We start from the raw sequence: 16,214 nt of genomic DNA, 5'->3' as shown, positions 1-16,214 counted from the left end.
GATCCCTCCTTTTATCCCTCCCATTGTTCATGCAGGGTTATATAAGCCACAGCATGTTGATGGGACGGTTATTTCATGGGGGTAATACCTATATTTGTTAGGGTTCTTTTGTTAGAAAGTGATGTGAAGCACAGATTGGTATGCCATGTCGCTTGTATTCGCATATATTTCTCCCTTCGTTCCCTCATACACCCAAAATTATACTTGCAGGCTGGAACCGCCCTTGTATAATTCGAATTTTATCGACAACGCGTGTGCTTTGGATAGTTCGCTGATATCCCATGCATGTTATTTTGAGAACAACGAGGATTGTTATATAGGTGCTGTGTATTTTAAATGTGATTGGTTCATTCGTAGTCACATGACTTTAAATAAATGCAATGTTTCCCGCCAGAGAAACAAGTGAAAAATTGCTGCCCGCTTCTTGTCATAACAAGGTAAAGTGGATTTTTTTTAATAAATGAAATTGTCGTGTAACAAATATGTTTTTGTTCTTATATAACAAAACACTTAATGTACACAACCTTGAGAAATAGAGAATTTTGTCTATTTCCCTCGGGAGCATACATTAAGTGTATAATATTACACGACATAAATATATTGATAAGACAATCTTGTTTGCTTTAATGAGAGTTGTTGTTGTTAGTGACGTGAAGTTTTGTGATGCATGTCCCTATTGAGAAAACAGAAACATCGTATATTTTCATGAAATTTTCCGCATTCTCTGAAAAAGCCTGTGTTTAGTATAGTTCTCTTGTATATTATCGTATTTTTCATTCTATTGTATTGATAGGCATATTTTGGTATTGGATACTGTATATTTTTGCGAGATATATTGCGGAATAGCAGCATATGTAGTTCTCTGACATGGGATCTTACGCGTTTTTCCTAAGAACGAGGAATGTTACAGATAATATTTATATAGGGTTCATGAGTGGTATCTGCTGTTGCATTAAAAACACTGCATTTTTTGACGTTTTGTGATATTGAGAGTTTTTCAAATGAGAGTTTTTATTGCATGCATATGTAGCCGTATCGTTTTTCCCTATGCATTTTGCATTTATATCTTGCTCATTCTGTTGAAAAGAAGGTAGTAAATAAAATTTGACTGAATACGTTGCGAAAACAGTGTTTTTTGTGGCGCAGTTCTGATTGAATTAATCGGTGCCTAAACAATTCCGCATAATTTTTTGTTATGTAAAACAGGGCAAACAACAACATCGCAAGCCATATCTCGATTGTATCATAACAATTGCATTGTCAGATGCTTTGCTTTAGACAAGGAGCTATGGCTTAGATTCATTATAATAAATTTAAATTGTCGGATATCGACCGTGTATATAAAAAATACCAATATAAAAACTGAGGGCTTTTCACTTAATAAAAGCTACATAGTTATAAAACTGCAAAATGCTGCGCGTGCATGTGAGAGTGAAATTACTATTTTTGGACGGAAGATTTATTCTATAATGTTTGTTTGGTAGTTTCCTTACCAAAAAGCGAATTCAGGAAGTCAAGCTTACACTAACATTTATCAGAATGTATGAACTTACCTTCAGGTTGTCGATTTTTGTCTACGACGAGAAGCTTTCTCACGTCGAAGCGTTTTGGTAACGGAATATAACGAGATATATCTCTGCTGGTAACATTCATTTTTATGACAATGGGTGAACTTCTTTCTTTCCAGTAAAGAAAATCTCCAATAACGTCCACTGACATCCATCCGCTAAGAACAGCTGCGCCATAATTAGTTGTCTGATTGATGTTAAGGCCATCGTAATCCATTTCAATTATGACATTAACTGTTCCATATCCGTCGTACGCGTACACTCGCTTCCTGTTGTAATCGAAAGCCAGAAAGTATTCATTATCTCTGTTGAAACCATATATTTGTTTTTCCTTTTTAGTAGCCAAGTGTCTTCGCATTACCTTTCCTCGAACATACTCAGTCCAAAATAAATATCTACAGTGAATAATAATACAGAATTGTAATTATTATTAAAACTGGCTTAAAGTTAGCTATAATCAGCGATATTGGGATTTAAGGGAACAGCGTGATGGCAGCGGGTACAAATACAATAAATAATTCAATTATTGAAAGACATACGCCTGTATTCTATAGGTTCACTCACACTCAAACTCATTGAAACGGAGCTCTCAATCTTCTCATAACGTTTCAATGCAGGTATTTTCAGTCGAATACGATCTAGCTTGATCCTCAGTGTTTTACCTTCGATCTTTCCATTGACCAAAAAGAATTTTCTCATTGATCATGAAGTAATAACAAAACTTCTATATCATTCTCAATGAGTGTGCGCGAGTCTTTGAATACAGGCGATAGACTTGCAATTGATTTCCGCGAATACCGCGCTCAAGGTGCTGCAAAGCTTAATTGTTCTAAGAAATGTTTCTCTTTATGTCGAAGTTTGTATTCCATGCCAGATTTATCGCTCTTTATCCAGGCGAGATCGCTTATTGCAAACCGTTAAAATAAAAGTTAAACAATCAGCGGAGAATATCTGCAGACGAAAACACTGCGCATGCCGACTCCTTTATATTGTGCGGAATCCCTTTTCCATTCTAGCTATTTGAAGTAGTGCTTTCATGCTCTGCTGACGGGCTTCCATTTCACGCCTAAAAAAGTTCAGGTTTATGCAGCATTGATATGAACAGGATTGAAAAATGTTGTGCTGCCCACATTGTTCAGAGTTGTTATCAACATTGAACAATATTGTTACACGACAAGTGCATGTGAACAATAATAACAGCACAACATTGTTACATGTTGATAAACCACAGGCTCAGAGTTTTTAGCCCGGTATGATATTGTCCCGATTTCCAGTTTCAAACTTTAACCCACGTGAAATGCTACCCTAGATCTGGGCTGGAAACTATGACCTACACTTTCATTCCTATAGAGGGGATATGAAAGAATAATTCAAACGCAATTTTGATAGACATCGCTTGTGGTTATGTCAGAATCCCATGAGGTGATAATAATGCCTTGTACCTCATTCTTATTGTTATTTGAACTTGAGCATTGCGCTCTTTTGCTGTGATATGAAAACAACGTTTCATACGTCCTATGACATGGACGAAATTGTGAGAAATTAACAGCACTTACAGAACTGTCCTGAAATAACCTAACAAAAAAGCGGTAAACCTATATGTCAAACCTTGGTCTGACGACAGTTGAACCCAGGTCAGACCGAGGTCGAACTAATTTGTGAGGTTGGCTACGCTACTGAATTTAATGGAAGAAAGTTATAGTTTCCCTCTGCTGATCACTGCACATCATGTGTAACTGAATATTTAGTCTAAGTACTGGCAAAAAATTTAGTTGCATTTATGGACAGAAATGAACACCAATGTACAGAACTGTCGCCGACTGATCAAACAAGTACATTATCCCCTTTAAAAGACCGGTTTCTATAGTCTGTAGCTGACATGGTGTCCGAGAAGATGTCACAGATGCGAGATGATATGTTGAAGCACTTCGAAGATTACGTTGGCGGAACTGAGGCGTGTAATCACCCTGATGAACAAACTAGTCAACAACAACAGGTCGAGCCCCAAGACACTGCTTTGCACTTGATACAGAATTATCTTAATGAGCCGAACATCTCCGACACTTCAAGTTCGTTTGACGAACTTGCAGCAGACAAAACCGGCCAGCGATTGACGAGAAACTGGCGAAACTCATCAGCGAGCTTGTGACAGATATATAGAACGATTGCCCAAGACTATAAACTGGAGGAGCGACTTCAAAAATATCTGCGACCTGAGAATTGCGATTTACTCGTCGCCCCAAATGTCAACAAGGTTGTCTGGCTTAACTTAAAAAAGTCACCCGAACAGCGAAAAGTTCCATGCAAAAGTACCAGATATTATTTATCTTCTCAATTTATGTTATTACTCAATCTTGCGATAAAACAACGGGATAAGTTATGCCCTTGTTCTCGCTTTGTCTGGCAACAGAAAGTTGAATCTTGTTTGGAGATGATGTTGGTAAAGAAATTGATGAAGTCGCGAATGCTAATAAACTCGGAACAAAACTCTCTGGTTCTCGTAGGGGGCGTGGAAGCGATTTCACCCTTACCCGTCATTTCTAGCGAGAGGAACAGGTCGTACAACCTCAATGAGAGGCAACAGCGGAAAGAATTACAATCAACGACTTTCTACCCTTCAGTCTTTTTTCGGCAACAGAGGCTCGTATAGGCGCAGACCAGACGCGAAGTTCAGTTCCACCCAGATCAAGCTGAATCAGAGTTAATCCCACCCGCTCCGCCACAGGTCAATACTTTCGCTAAAATAACTGAATTGCTTTCTGAACAGCCAGCGTTTGTAGCTGGGCAATGGCAAGGAATTACGTCAGATGCATTTGTCTTAAATTGTGTAAGCAGTTTATCTGAAAACATAATCAGGAAACGCATTCTGAGAATGGTGAGGTTTTCCCCAATTTTTATTCAGCCTAAAAAGAAGCCAGGAAAATTTCGAGTGATTTTCAACCTTAAAAGAATTAATGAGGCTGTCACTTAACGCAAGTTCAAAATGGACACTCTGGAAACAACTATCAAACTCATGAAACCTGACTGTTTCACCAATACAAAATACCAATATCTTAAATTATCTTAGAGAGGGAAACTCTATACATAATTATTACTGTTTCACCGATGGGACTATCGGGCACACTGCGATCAAAATTTGATCACTCTTGTCTTGGTTACATTCATGACTCCATTTACATTGAAGATTCTCTCCGGTTGCTCAAAGATGCTACTGTTGATGCAACTCAGTTATTTGACCAACTAGGGTGGTACCAGATCATTCTAAGTCGGTATTTCAACCAACGCTAACTTTGGAGTTTTGGGGATTTTTATTAAACTCCACTACCATGACTGTTTTGCTCACGAGCAAAAAAATTATAAAATTACTGCTCTTTGTGTACATTTCCTGGAATTGAATTTGTACTGTTATACTATAGAGCACTAGAGCGTGATAAGACCTTAGCATTACGACACTCACACGGGGATTTTGAACCAAAATTATGGTGTCTATCACAGGCCAGTATTGATGAAATTAAGTGCTGGGTCTCTTCCCTACCAACTGCATTTAGGATTATTGATCATAGTATCACTACTGCATGTATCACCATGTATCTTATTATGACAACTGATGCCTCACATATAGGTTGGGAAGCCGTTGTTAACGAAACTAGGACACAAAGGGCTGTGGTCCGCACACGAAATGGAATTCATATTAACGTTTTAGAACTTCTGGCGATAAAGTTTGGGTTAGCATCACTTCTTCATTGCACCTGTGAAACGCATATCCGAATTCAATCAGATAATACAACAGACGTCACATATGTAAATAAAATGGGAGGTTGCAAATCTATAGAGTGTGACAATGTTAGTAAAGATATTTGGCTATGGGCCATAGCTCGCAATAATTGGTTATAGGTGGCGTTAACTCCGGGCAAACAAAATACTGTTGCTGATTAACTTTCACGATAATTTAATGCGGTATTAGAATGCACTTTACATCTTACTTATTTGAGTAGGACTTATTTCAGTAGAACCACGTGGTCCTTTGGCACGTGGGTTTTTCATTGGTCTCTGAATTTCGGAAATTCTATAACAAACCTATTATTGATGATAATGTATCCAAAATTGTTTAAGTCTCATGTTAACCGGAAGTACGTAACTACGGTTTGGTAGAATTATCATCAAACTTCAACTTAAGGTAAATCTCGTTTAATTTTCAATTTATTACCTCATAAAACACTCGAATTATCATTTGTCGCGGATATTACTAAAGAATCATTATATGAAGACCTCGTCGCTGTCTTAAAGTAAAAAATCTGGACGATTTGATCGATAAATTCGAAATTATGTCGATGCTACACATAAACTATTAATGATTTTCTATATAGATATGTTCTAGTTCTAGCAAGATAACTTTCCTCTAGAAGATTACTTACTGATAGTATAGGCTTGTTTCTGCCTGTACTATCACGATACATACTTAAGTTAAATAATTTCTAGCAGACATGTTTTTTCTTAATTTAGTGCATCAATATTCAGGCCGGTGGCTTGCTCACACTTTAGTATTACACGATTGGTCTGTTGTCTTCTATCGCTTCTGTTCAAATGATTTAAATCTCACAACGGCCCATACGATCTGACAAGAGTATAATCCTTAGCACTTAGGTGATTGTTGAAATGTTACTGCACTTCAATTCAACCATAGGCATATGTTTAAATTCTAATGCATACCATGCATATGTTTAAATTCTGTACCTGAAACCTTGTTGGGCCCACAATTAAGTTGTCCAGAATTATTTGTTACTTATGAGAAATATATTACAACATGATTTACTGTTTTTAGTTAAAAGCAAAGTTAGCAATCAAGACTCAAGAATCCTTGACAACTGACATATGATTGTAAATGATATGAAAAAGTAATTCACTGAGGTAGAAAGGGTGTGTTATCTTTCTAGTATATCCTGCAAGTGGCGATACATTTCAATTATGTTTGCAGACACTTCAATAACCTCTACTAATGAGAAAATATTAATAAATTATTGCCATATTCTTGTTTTATGTCCAGTAATCTTGTAGGAAAAATGGTTATTTTAGGTATGTTGATATGATTACTAATTAATTGTATTAATGAGAAGCAACTGACGTTAAGTTATAATGGTTCCCACCCTCTTGCCTGATTATCAGGTAAAACATCTACAATGTTTGCAGAATGCATGTGAAGCTTTTGTACTTGGTAAATATGTAAAAACAAATTTATTTATTAAGTAAAGATGGTTGCCTGTGTATAAAAGAAAATAGTTAAATCTTCTCAAGCTTGTTCATAAATCATTGTATAATGTGATCATATCCGAGAATCTTAAATTGCAACTTTATGTTGTTAATAATTACAATTTAACATCTGCTGTGGCTCCTCTAATTTATATTCCAATTAAGGAATGTGGCACCTTTCAAGATATGGCTCCAAGAGACTTTTAATTAGCTTGCTATTCACATTAGAAAAATTGAACATTTCTCAATGTTTGTTAATGCAGTTAAAACTGACTTTTCAGCAAAAGCTAAAGCCTGCCTTGAATAAGAGAATCTTTGTTGATTTTATAGTATACTCCAGCCAACATTTTTATATATTGTATTGATTATACAAATAGTTAGTTTTAGAAGGCGAAGAGCCACATACGTGGAAATACTTTTAATAAATCATTATCATTATTATATTTTATAGAGAATGGGAACAGATGATCATCATACATGTGCTTGGTATACAAGGAAAAAACAACTTGAAGTCAAATTGTGGCCCTTTGGATACTTTAAATGTAAGTACATGCATTTTGAGGTAATTTTTTTGTTCATGCCATGTATACATTATGTAAAGCCAAAATAGTTCTTTTCATGATAATTTTTCCAAATATAAGAATTTCAGAACTCAAATACTGTATCATTGTGGGTTTAAAAGTTGTAATTATAGTTCTTAAAGTTTCTATAATTTTTTTCCCAGAGATATCAAAGTAGCAGGATATTTTATAAAGAAGATTGAAAAATGTGCATCAACAACATTGGTTGACATTAATTCAATGATGCTGATGCATGACAGAAAGAGTATTTATTGCTGAGTTATAAGTATGAACATTTTCAATAATACCATGACTTGTTGGCTCTCTGCATAATTTTTATTATAAATTTAATGCAGAATATATAGAGAAAATGTGGACTTAACATGAAATAATGGTGTATATTACATTCAGTATATGTATATTTGATTAGTATTCTGAGATTTTTTATCGTTGAAATCTGGAAGGTCATTTTCACCAATTATTTTTTAGAACAACAACTGCTAATGGGTCATTTTGACCCATCTGTTTTTACAGTGTTTTTACAGCACTTCAACAGGTAGACTTATGAGCTGAATCAAACTGCAAATTAAAAATATCATCTACATAGCATGCACTGAAGAACAATTAAATATGAAGGATTTATTTTACCCGTTAAAGCAGGTTCGGCAACGCGAAAAAGCATCTGACAAGTCATGAAAATTGAACAATAATCAAGAAGAACAAATTCATGTTCAAAAATCAAAACAAATCGAAAAAAACAAAATCCGAAAAATATAGTTACTTACGTCGCAAAAATCTTTCTTACAAATCTGACTTTATGCTGATAATATTTTCTTAAATTGAACTCAATAATTAGCTCTTGTTGTGATTACTTCTCAATTTATGAAACACTCACCCTTCGATGGGGTCAATTGCTATATCCACAGGCCTGCGAGTTTTAATCAGCGTTCTACTGTCTTTACCATCTAAAGTCGCCACGTTAATGATATTATTGTAGTAATCAATCCAGAATATACGACGTCCTATCCAATCAATTGTTAATGCCTGTGTCTTAGTATCATTCACAACGATTTCTTCATAAGTTCCGTCATAATTTGCCCGACGAATCTCTTTATCTTCTTCCGCAAAATATATTTTCTTATTCTTCATGTCAATGTCCAGCGTATATATATTTCCTTTTCCATCTACGACGACTGTTTCATCTAGCGTCGTTAAATCGACAGCCAAGATTGCAGTCTTTGTCGCCAAGAACATATATTGCTCAGGATAAGGTCCTGCAAAAAGATGACAGTTGAAGTCAAATACTGCGTATTAATGTACAGGTTTGCATAGTTATAAACGTAAAAAACTAATGCAGAAATGTGCTGCTTTCTGTGATTGTTCGCTGGATAAATTTTAAAATTCGATCCAAATTTATTTCTCAAAAACATTGGGGCGAGCGCGCGGCCAGCGTGATTTTCCATACAAATCTATAATGAGTGAGGGAAATTTACATTTGCGCATTTTGCTCGATTTATCCAAAACAATTAAAAAATTGCTCAATTTCAAACATTATTGAGGATAAATGGGTTTTTGTTGATATGTGGCTGGAAGTACTTGTGAATCAGAAACCGGTAAGTGTCTTTTTTGAGGTTTTCTTGCAAGCTGTTTGCACCCCTGAATTTACACAAACACCATCTATTAACTCGATTTTTGTGTCGATAAAGCACTAAAATGAGAAAATTTTAGCCAAATTACGAAGATCTATGATATGGGAGAGATAATATGTAACTTGATAGCTGGTGAGGTGGACCAACACTGTTAAATTAAATCTCCTTCGCCTGTTGTCATACTGTCATTTTTCAGTTCATAGCTGGTTACTAGGAAGCCTTTTTTAATATACTCAAGAGAATATACAGCCAAAAAAGTTTCAAGATTACAATCCTGTGTGCTTGCGATTGTTTAGACAGACTCTGGTTCTGACTAAACCATGCGTACAGTATTAATACGATTAGGCATTAATTAGTATTAGCCTGTAGTTATAGCCTAATGCTTGATTTAATCATATATAGTTGAGGCAAGCTTATTTTAAATTCTTAGGTAAAAAGCATGGCTGGGCAATTTACACCATGTACACCTAATAACAATAAAATAATTAACACTTATTTGCTGTGAACAAAGGAAACATTATGTTTTGTGGACCCAAGACATGTCGAGATCATAGCCAACACATAATTTTAAAACAGCTATTCTGTTGAATACCTGTTGACACTGATAGATATCAAGCCAACACATAATTTTAAAACAGCTATTCTGTTGAATACCTGTTGATACTGATAGATATCAAGCCAACACATAATTTTAAAACAGCTATTTCTGTTGAATTTAAATAGTAATTGTCTCACAATGTCACTAAAGTCTTTTAATGTTTGATATTCATTTACATGTAATCAAAAAAAAAATCTCTCCAATCAAAAAAAGGGATTTGAAACTGTCTGGTGATTATTTTTTGTTTTCATTCTATAAAAGGCAGAGTTGTGATAGTATTGTTTATTGATGGTAGTGATGTTTAGTGTTACCAAATATTCCAAATTAATAATATCTTCTGTGCAATACCCTGCTGACATTGTAGTTTCAATTTCAAGTTGGAAATAAAGCAATGCTTGAGTTGCAAAAATATTTCTGTTCATCAGCTCTAAATACATCTTTGACCCCGAAGTTATTGTTAACTACGCCTTGAAAAATTCCAGACCATAGTTTAACTAACCCCTGAATAATTCCAGACCATAGTTTAGCGACCACTTCAATTAAAATTGACTTTAATAACACACAGATGGTATATTAGCTGCAAATTATGTACTGCAATATAAGGCATGGACAAGACATTATGACATATTAGTTAAACTATAGTCTGGAATTATTCAAGGGGTATAGTTAAACTAAGGTCTGGGGTTATTCAAGGGATAGTTAAACTGTGGTCTGGAATTATTTAGGAGGTAGTTAAACTATGGTCTGAAATTATTCAGGAGGTAATTAAACTATGATATGGAAGTCAAAACAAATAATTAAATATTGATGTGAAGATGTGTGGTTGTTAACTGACTGTTAATCTGAGCAACCAGGGTCCTCAACAGTGGGATGCAATTTTAATGATCTATTTGAATGATCTATTTCTATTTGTGTAGTAATGTTTTATTACATTTTGTGTGTATTTTGTACTTTGTGCGTTATCATATCTTGTGTGTATATATTTTGTTTATCGTGTGTAATAAATTTTGTGTATCTTAATTTTCTCTTTTGTGTGCGTATCCTATTTTATGTGTGTTTTATATTACGTATATAAATATAATTTAATTTGTATTGCTCACGATTGCATACGTACATAAACTTAATTTTTACATTTACTTAATTTAAGATCACTAAATTAATATCTCGCTCATATTATTCGACAAGGCTGTCTGTATCTTTGATTTATGGAGACATCTTTGATGCAATATATTAGCTAACAGTAACACCACGTTATAGCATATCAAACATATTCTTCAAAATAACATGCAGTATTTCTGCTCCCTTGAATGAAAATTTGCATATCATATTTAAAACTGCCTCCTTTGTCACCTCAACGCCAACGGTAAGGAGTGAAATGATGATTTTAATATTAGTAATATTCAACCAGGCGTTTCTTCGAAGTTTATTGGTTCGCTACCTTTGCTACACTGATTAGTAAACAAACTTATTGAAGCTGCTACACTACTCTACCGAATTAAATATCCTTTTTTATGTGGTACTGTTGGCACACCGCCTCCCATTTGCAATAAAGAAAGATTTCCCAATTAATAAATCGTTCAAAGAATAAAACATCTAAAACAGGCTTTTCAACAAATCAGTGTAACTTCACCGATGCAGTAAATCTACGTTGAGTAGAGAAGAACAAGTGATACCACGCGAAAGAGACTACGAGCAATTCAACAGTGTTGGTCCAATGCCCGAGCTATCAAGTTATATAATATTTCTCCCATATGATAGAACTTCCTCTCCTGGTTAAATCAGTTTCCCATTTTAGCACTTTATCGTCACAAAAATCGTGTTAAGTATTGTTAATAATAATTCATTCTGCTAATTTATGAATGTATGCAAACTTTTTCGTCGCTTTTTTTAGCAAACTAAAATTCTCATTCCCCTTACTCTCGTGCAAGATAACTGAAAATTAATAAAGGTAACTTGACAAAATTTTCATGGTTGACTTTAAAGACAATTGGCTCGGAGGTGTTGTATTCCATTCAGTCTAAGTAAAATAGCGACTGCTTATTTTCGATATATCGTAGAAGTTTTATATTTAGAGCCTGCAAAACGTTTAATACTGGACAAGTTTTATTTATTCTAGTTCAGCTCCGAGGCAAAAATATTTGGAATTAAATAAAACAAATTCCGTTGTTCTAGAGTTAAAACCTAGTTTGTTATCGTATTTACAAAAATCGCCTATTTTCCAAATTTGGCTGTGTCTGGTCTACTATATATAAGGTTTTCACCCAGAGCAACTTGGTTTGCAATATGGCATGAAAAGACTTTTATATTTAAAAAAAAAACTTTAAAAAAATTTGTAGTGGACCAACTTAATAGATGGTGTTTGTGTATATCCGGGCTACAAACAGCTCGCAAAAACACCTCGACACAGCCACAAAATTTCAACACTTACCGGCCCTTCATTAACGTTTATCAACCGCATATCAACAAAGATCCATTTATTGAGCAATTTTTCAATCATTTTGGACAAATCCAGCAAAATGCGCAAATGTAAATTTCCATCACTCATTATAGATTTGTATGAAAAATCGCGCAGGCTGCGCGCTCGCCCCAATGTTTTCCACACCCTGGGCAATCGCATCCGAACGCTTGAGTATTTTCGCTGAGATTTATATCCACACTTCCTGACCAGTTCATGAACAGCAAATATTGAGCCAGAAGAAATTTTATTGATTTACGCTCTTTGACACCAGTTCCAAAAGGACAGATGCATGAAAGTACACATCATATACCATCCACTTTAAAAACCGCAATCAGGAATTAAACCTGTGGTTCAGCGATTCCCGTAAAGCATTCAGAACACTACACAGTCATTAACTGCAAGCTTCTCTTCATCTATAATTTTACATTTGCTATAAACTGTTTATGCTGTATAAACCATTTACTTGTGTTGGTGCTTGATAATTATCATATTAAATATACATTCGCAATTGCATCACCATAAACGATGGGGACTGCACTTCAGAAAATTAATTTCCCAGCGAAATATGAAAGAAGATTGGTTGGATAACTTGGCCGCCATTTTTGAAGCTGAGTTACTGGGCGCCATGTATATAGGTTAGTAGCCGGAAACACAACCATTTAATAAAACAAAAACTATTTTCTAATGTTTGAAAGCAGTTGAAATGACAACTAAAAGCATAAATTGGCAAAAATCGGGGAAGAATCGCGATTATTTGAAATTGTCAAAACGACAAAATGCAAAAGCCAATTTTTTTAAATAGACCAAAAACTAATCCCAAGCCATTTTGGTAATGACATGCATCAGCAATGTTAATGTCGGATAAAAAACCTCCCCAAACACCATATGCACAATATGCATAAACATGCACAATATGCATAAACTTGCTTTAGTGGCTTTTGCTGTAAGTCTATATGATAAATTTTTATTTCTTTAAATTTCATAGCGCTATTTTTCGCGCAAAACAAATATTTTTTTTTGTATGTGAGCATTTTGTTCCAGATGTTTGAAGTTAATAACACTGAAATAAATGTAAAACTGTTCTAAAAAGGCGCTATTGTGCTCTTCACTCATCTACTTAGAAACCCAGATACCTCTGGTAAAAGTGAATGAGCAACTCCCGCTTCAAACAATATGGTTCACGCCAGCTTATACAACTGAATGTTTTTTTGAGGTTACGTGTGACCATGCAATGTTAACATATTTGGAGCCAGAAGCGGCGCGGGCGAACCTAAGAACGAGTTATCGAGGACATAGCAGCATGCGCGTCCTGAATCTTAGCCATTATAGCAATCGCACTACAACGTTGCACTGCCAAGTGAGAAAGCATCTGAGCGAACCTGTGAAAAATTTCTGGTCTGCTTGTTCTATTTTCCTTTACTTTCCGCCGAACTTGGTGCGGGTGATAAGCTCCAGACGTTCGGTGGCAACGTCTTTGCTCGGTATACGCATGTTGCACAGACCTGGATCCAAGTCACTTGATTCAAATATAGTCGTGCCCGAGGTCTGCACCTAACCAACCGCACCGGTAAGTATAGGCGCATTACCAAGCTTCACGATCCCCCGCGACTTATGTTAATGAGGCCGTCATTGCATAGTTTGTAGCTTGACTCTTATTTTCTGGCAATGGGAAATTGTAATCTATCATGCACTGATGATGTGGTTCTACCTGTCTTATCCTAATTGCGTTTCAATCATGCGCCATAGCCATTATTTTGAAATGGAGGACTTTGTGTTTAAATGAATCATACCATTACGTACTTTCACGGAACATGCAGCATATGCCAAATAGGTAAATGTAGTTATAATACTTTAAAAATCACGAAAAATCAAACGGGTTTATGCATATTTTGGAAGTCTCAAGAAGAGGTGATAAAAAAGAAATACCGACAAATATCTTACACACCACCAACGAAGTGCCTGCATGGTTTCCACCTACTTTGAATTTAATATCCTAGTATTTTCACGACAAATTGTTTAAACGTTTTTCTGTGATAATTATAGCGATATATTTTAGCCAATTGGTAAACACATCCGACACGCAAATCTTCGGAATGTTTAAAGGAAAGTCGAAACTATCAGACTCTTTGCGTGTTAAATGGTTGCTATCGTCGAACGCATGCGAAGACAACACTAAACAGTTTGAGGATTCCTGACATCTGACTGACGCCTTGGCTTAACATATTGTGGCCAGGCAATAAAACAGGTCTTGTGTTTAAAAGCGGTTGTTCTTCACTTGAGGCGCCGGCGCCACAGGGAATGTCCTGGCCAGTACAGATCAAAATTAATTTTCTAATTCTAGCTCCATATCCGACGAGACATATTTATATAGGACGGCAGATGAGGTAGTTTCGATCTAATTTGGGCCTTTGTGGCATTTTTTTTCAGAAAAAGCGACAAAATCTTATAATCTCAAATCATTGGAGATCGCATTTAGTAGATGATACTCCCGCATTCAGCGGGCCCAAAACGGTAGAACAGGAAACAAGCTTGCTTCGCAAACACATTTTGTTTATAAACGTCAGACCTTTATAGAGTAAGGAAAAATTTCTTGCCATATGCAGTACGCTGGCATAAGAAATATTTCCTACGAATTCCTTTAACTGGTTCTCGCGATCGAGGTTGTAAAATTAAATAACCTTTTGGAACAAAATTTACTTTATATTAATCGCCTTTGGCATGTTCTCGTGGCGACCTATTACGGATAAGACGTCGGACATTTATTCTTGATGTTTGATGTTTGTTGTTTGGTGATGCTGTAAAAACACTGATAACTGATGCCTGGGCCAGTTTAAGGTGAGAGCAGAGTTAAAGCAAAAAAATTGAAATTTCACGATATTCGGAAACATCATAAACACAACAACAATTATATGAACCTTCGACAAACCTTTAGTGGAACTTACGAGGTCCATAACCACATTATCTACGTGATTTATAATCACAACGTGAAACTAATGCATGAGGTCAGTATCTAATATTCAGTAATAAACAAGTTAGTATTGTCTTTCTTTGCTGAATCCATCGAATACGAAACATAATTTTGTCATCTTTTCAACGTTTAGATCAATTTTCGAATCTATTTGATAAATTTTCGTCAATTCCCGCAAATTATCTCAAAACACTGGGAAAACAGATCTGCAGTACTGGTAATTCTTCACACCTAGAGACAACAAGCCTTTAACATTTACACCAAGTGTGTTATAAATTTAACTTAATGGCCTGACACCCTTACTGACACAATTTCAAAATGTTAATCCTCTTGCCGGGCGCCATAGACGAACTTGTAAGCCCCATCCTTGGTAAGGCGCCATATATTAAAGTGCATGTGCGTTGTATTACGATGCTGATGTTTATTTTTTTAAGATAAATCAGAGAATCGATTATTTCTAAATTCCTATGATGGAGCAAAAGATTCTGATTTTCTGCCAATGGGAAATAGCATTCATTTATTGCGCTTTCCATGGACCAGTCTAGAGTTTCTAGCATTTCCAAACAACCTTTATGCAGTTTGAACCATATATAATTATGTAGGCTAAACAATTTTCCCCACAGAAAATACCTGAATCGGGTTAGTTTATAAAAAGAGGGGATGAAGAAAGAAGTAGCAAAAATTACCATATACATTAAACGCAAAGTCTGGAATGCGTAAACATTTAAACGTAATTGGGCTATGACGTTTTCTTTTATCAATGGTTAGCCATTTTTAACTAACACACATGATTAAAATTTCATTATATAATAACGTTAAGAATTGCGGTAATTTTTTTGGTCGAGAGCAATGGTCTATAAGAGGTCATGTGCAGACGTGCGTACGGAATGAAGTCACAGAAAGTTTTAATGAATTTGATCATTCATCGCTTGTTTATTTTGTTAATAAATCATATTTTAGCAAGTGTCTCAAGCTAGCCAATAGCCTTGCGTCTAAAGTATAGCCCGTATAAATTCGATATGTGCAAAAGGTTGACTTCTCCAACTGTTTCCCTGTTTAATTTAGGAATAAAACAAGTAGATAACCTAAGATTTATATGTAGCTTGTAGATACATCACGTAAGTACGGCTCCGGGCCTTCATAACGGACCGAAGTTTTTGCGGTTT

General features: G+C 35.4%; 2 protein-coding genes across 2 annotated transcripts in view; one reads left to right on the top strand and one right to left on the bottom strand.

The window, feature by feature from the left end:
- Positions 1–16,214, top strand: part of LOC114535164 (ADP-ribosylation factor-like protein 13B) — a 98,985-nt gene that overhangs the window by 45,355 nt on the left and 37,416 nt on the right. The window lies entirely within an intron of this gene.
- Positions 1–16,214, bottom strand: part of LOC114535163 (pro-epidermal growth factor-like) — a 44,853-nt gene that overhangs the window by 22,118 nt on the left and 6,521 nt on the right. Inside the window, exons 3-4 of the mRNA XM_028556546.1 lie at positions 8,271–8,649; positions 1,554–1,963 (exon numbers count right to left, since the gene is read on the bottom strand). Of these exons, the coding sequence (XP_028412347.1) occupies positions 1,554–1,963; positions 8,271–8,649 (789 nt within the window). The remainder of the gene's footprint in view (positions 1–1,553; positions 1,964–8,270; positions 8,650–16,214) is intronic.

Source organism: Dendronephthya gigantea, unplaced genomic scaffold (assembly GCF_004324835.1).
Source record: "Dendronephthya gigantea isolate DGI-Jeju-01 unplaced genomic scaffold, DenGig_1.0 000111F, whole genome shotgun sequence".
NCBI lineage: Eukaryota > Metazoa > Cnidaria > Anthozoa > Malacalcyonacea > Nephtheidae > Dendronephthya > Dendronephthya gigantea.
The sequence above is the reverse complement of the archived record's forward strand: the minus strand, read 5'-3'. Positions and strand labels throughout refer to the sequence as shown.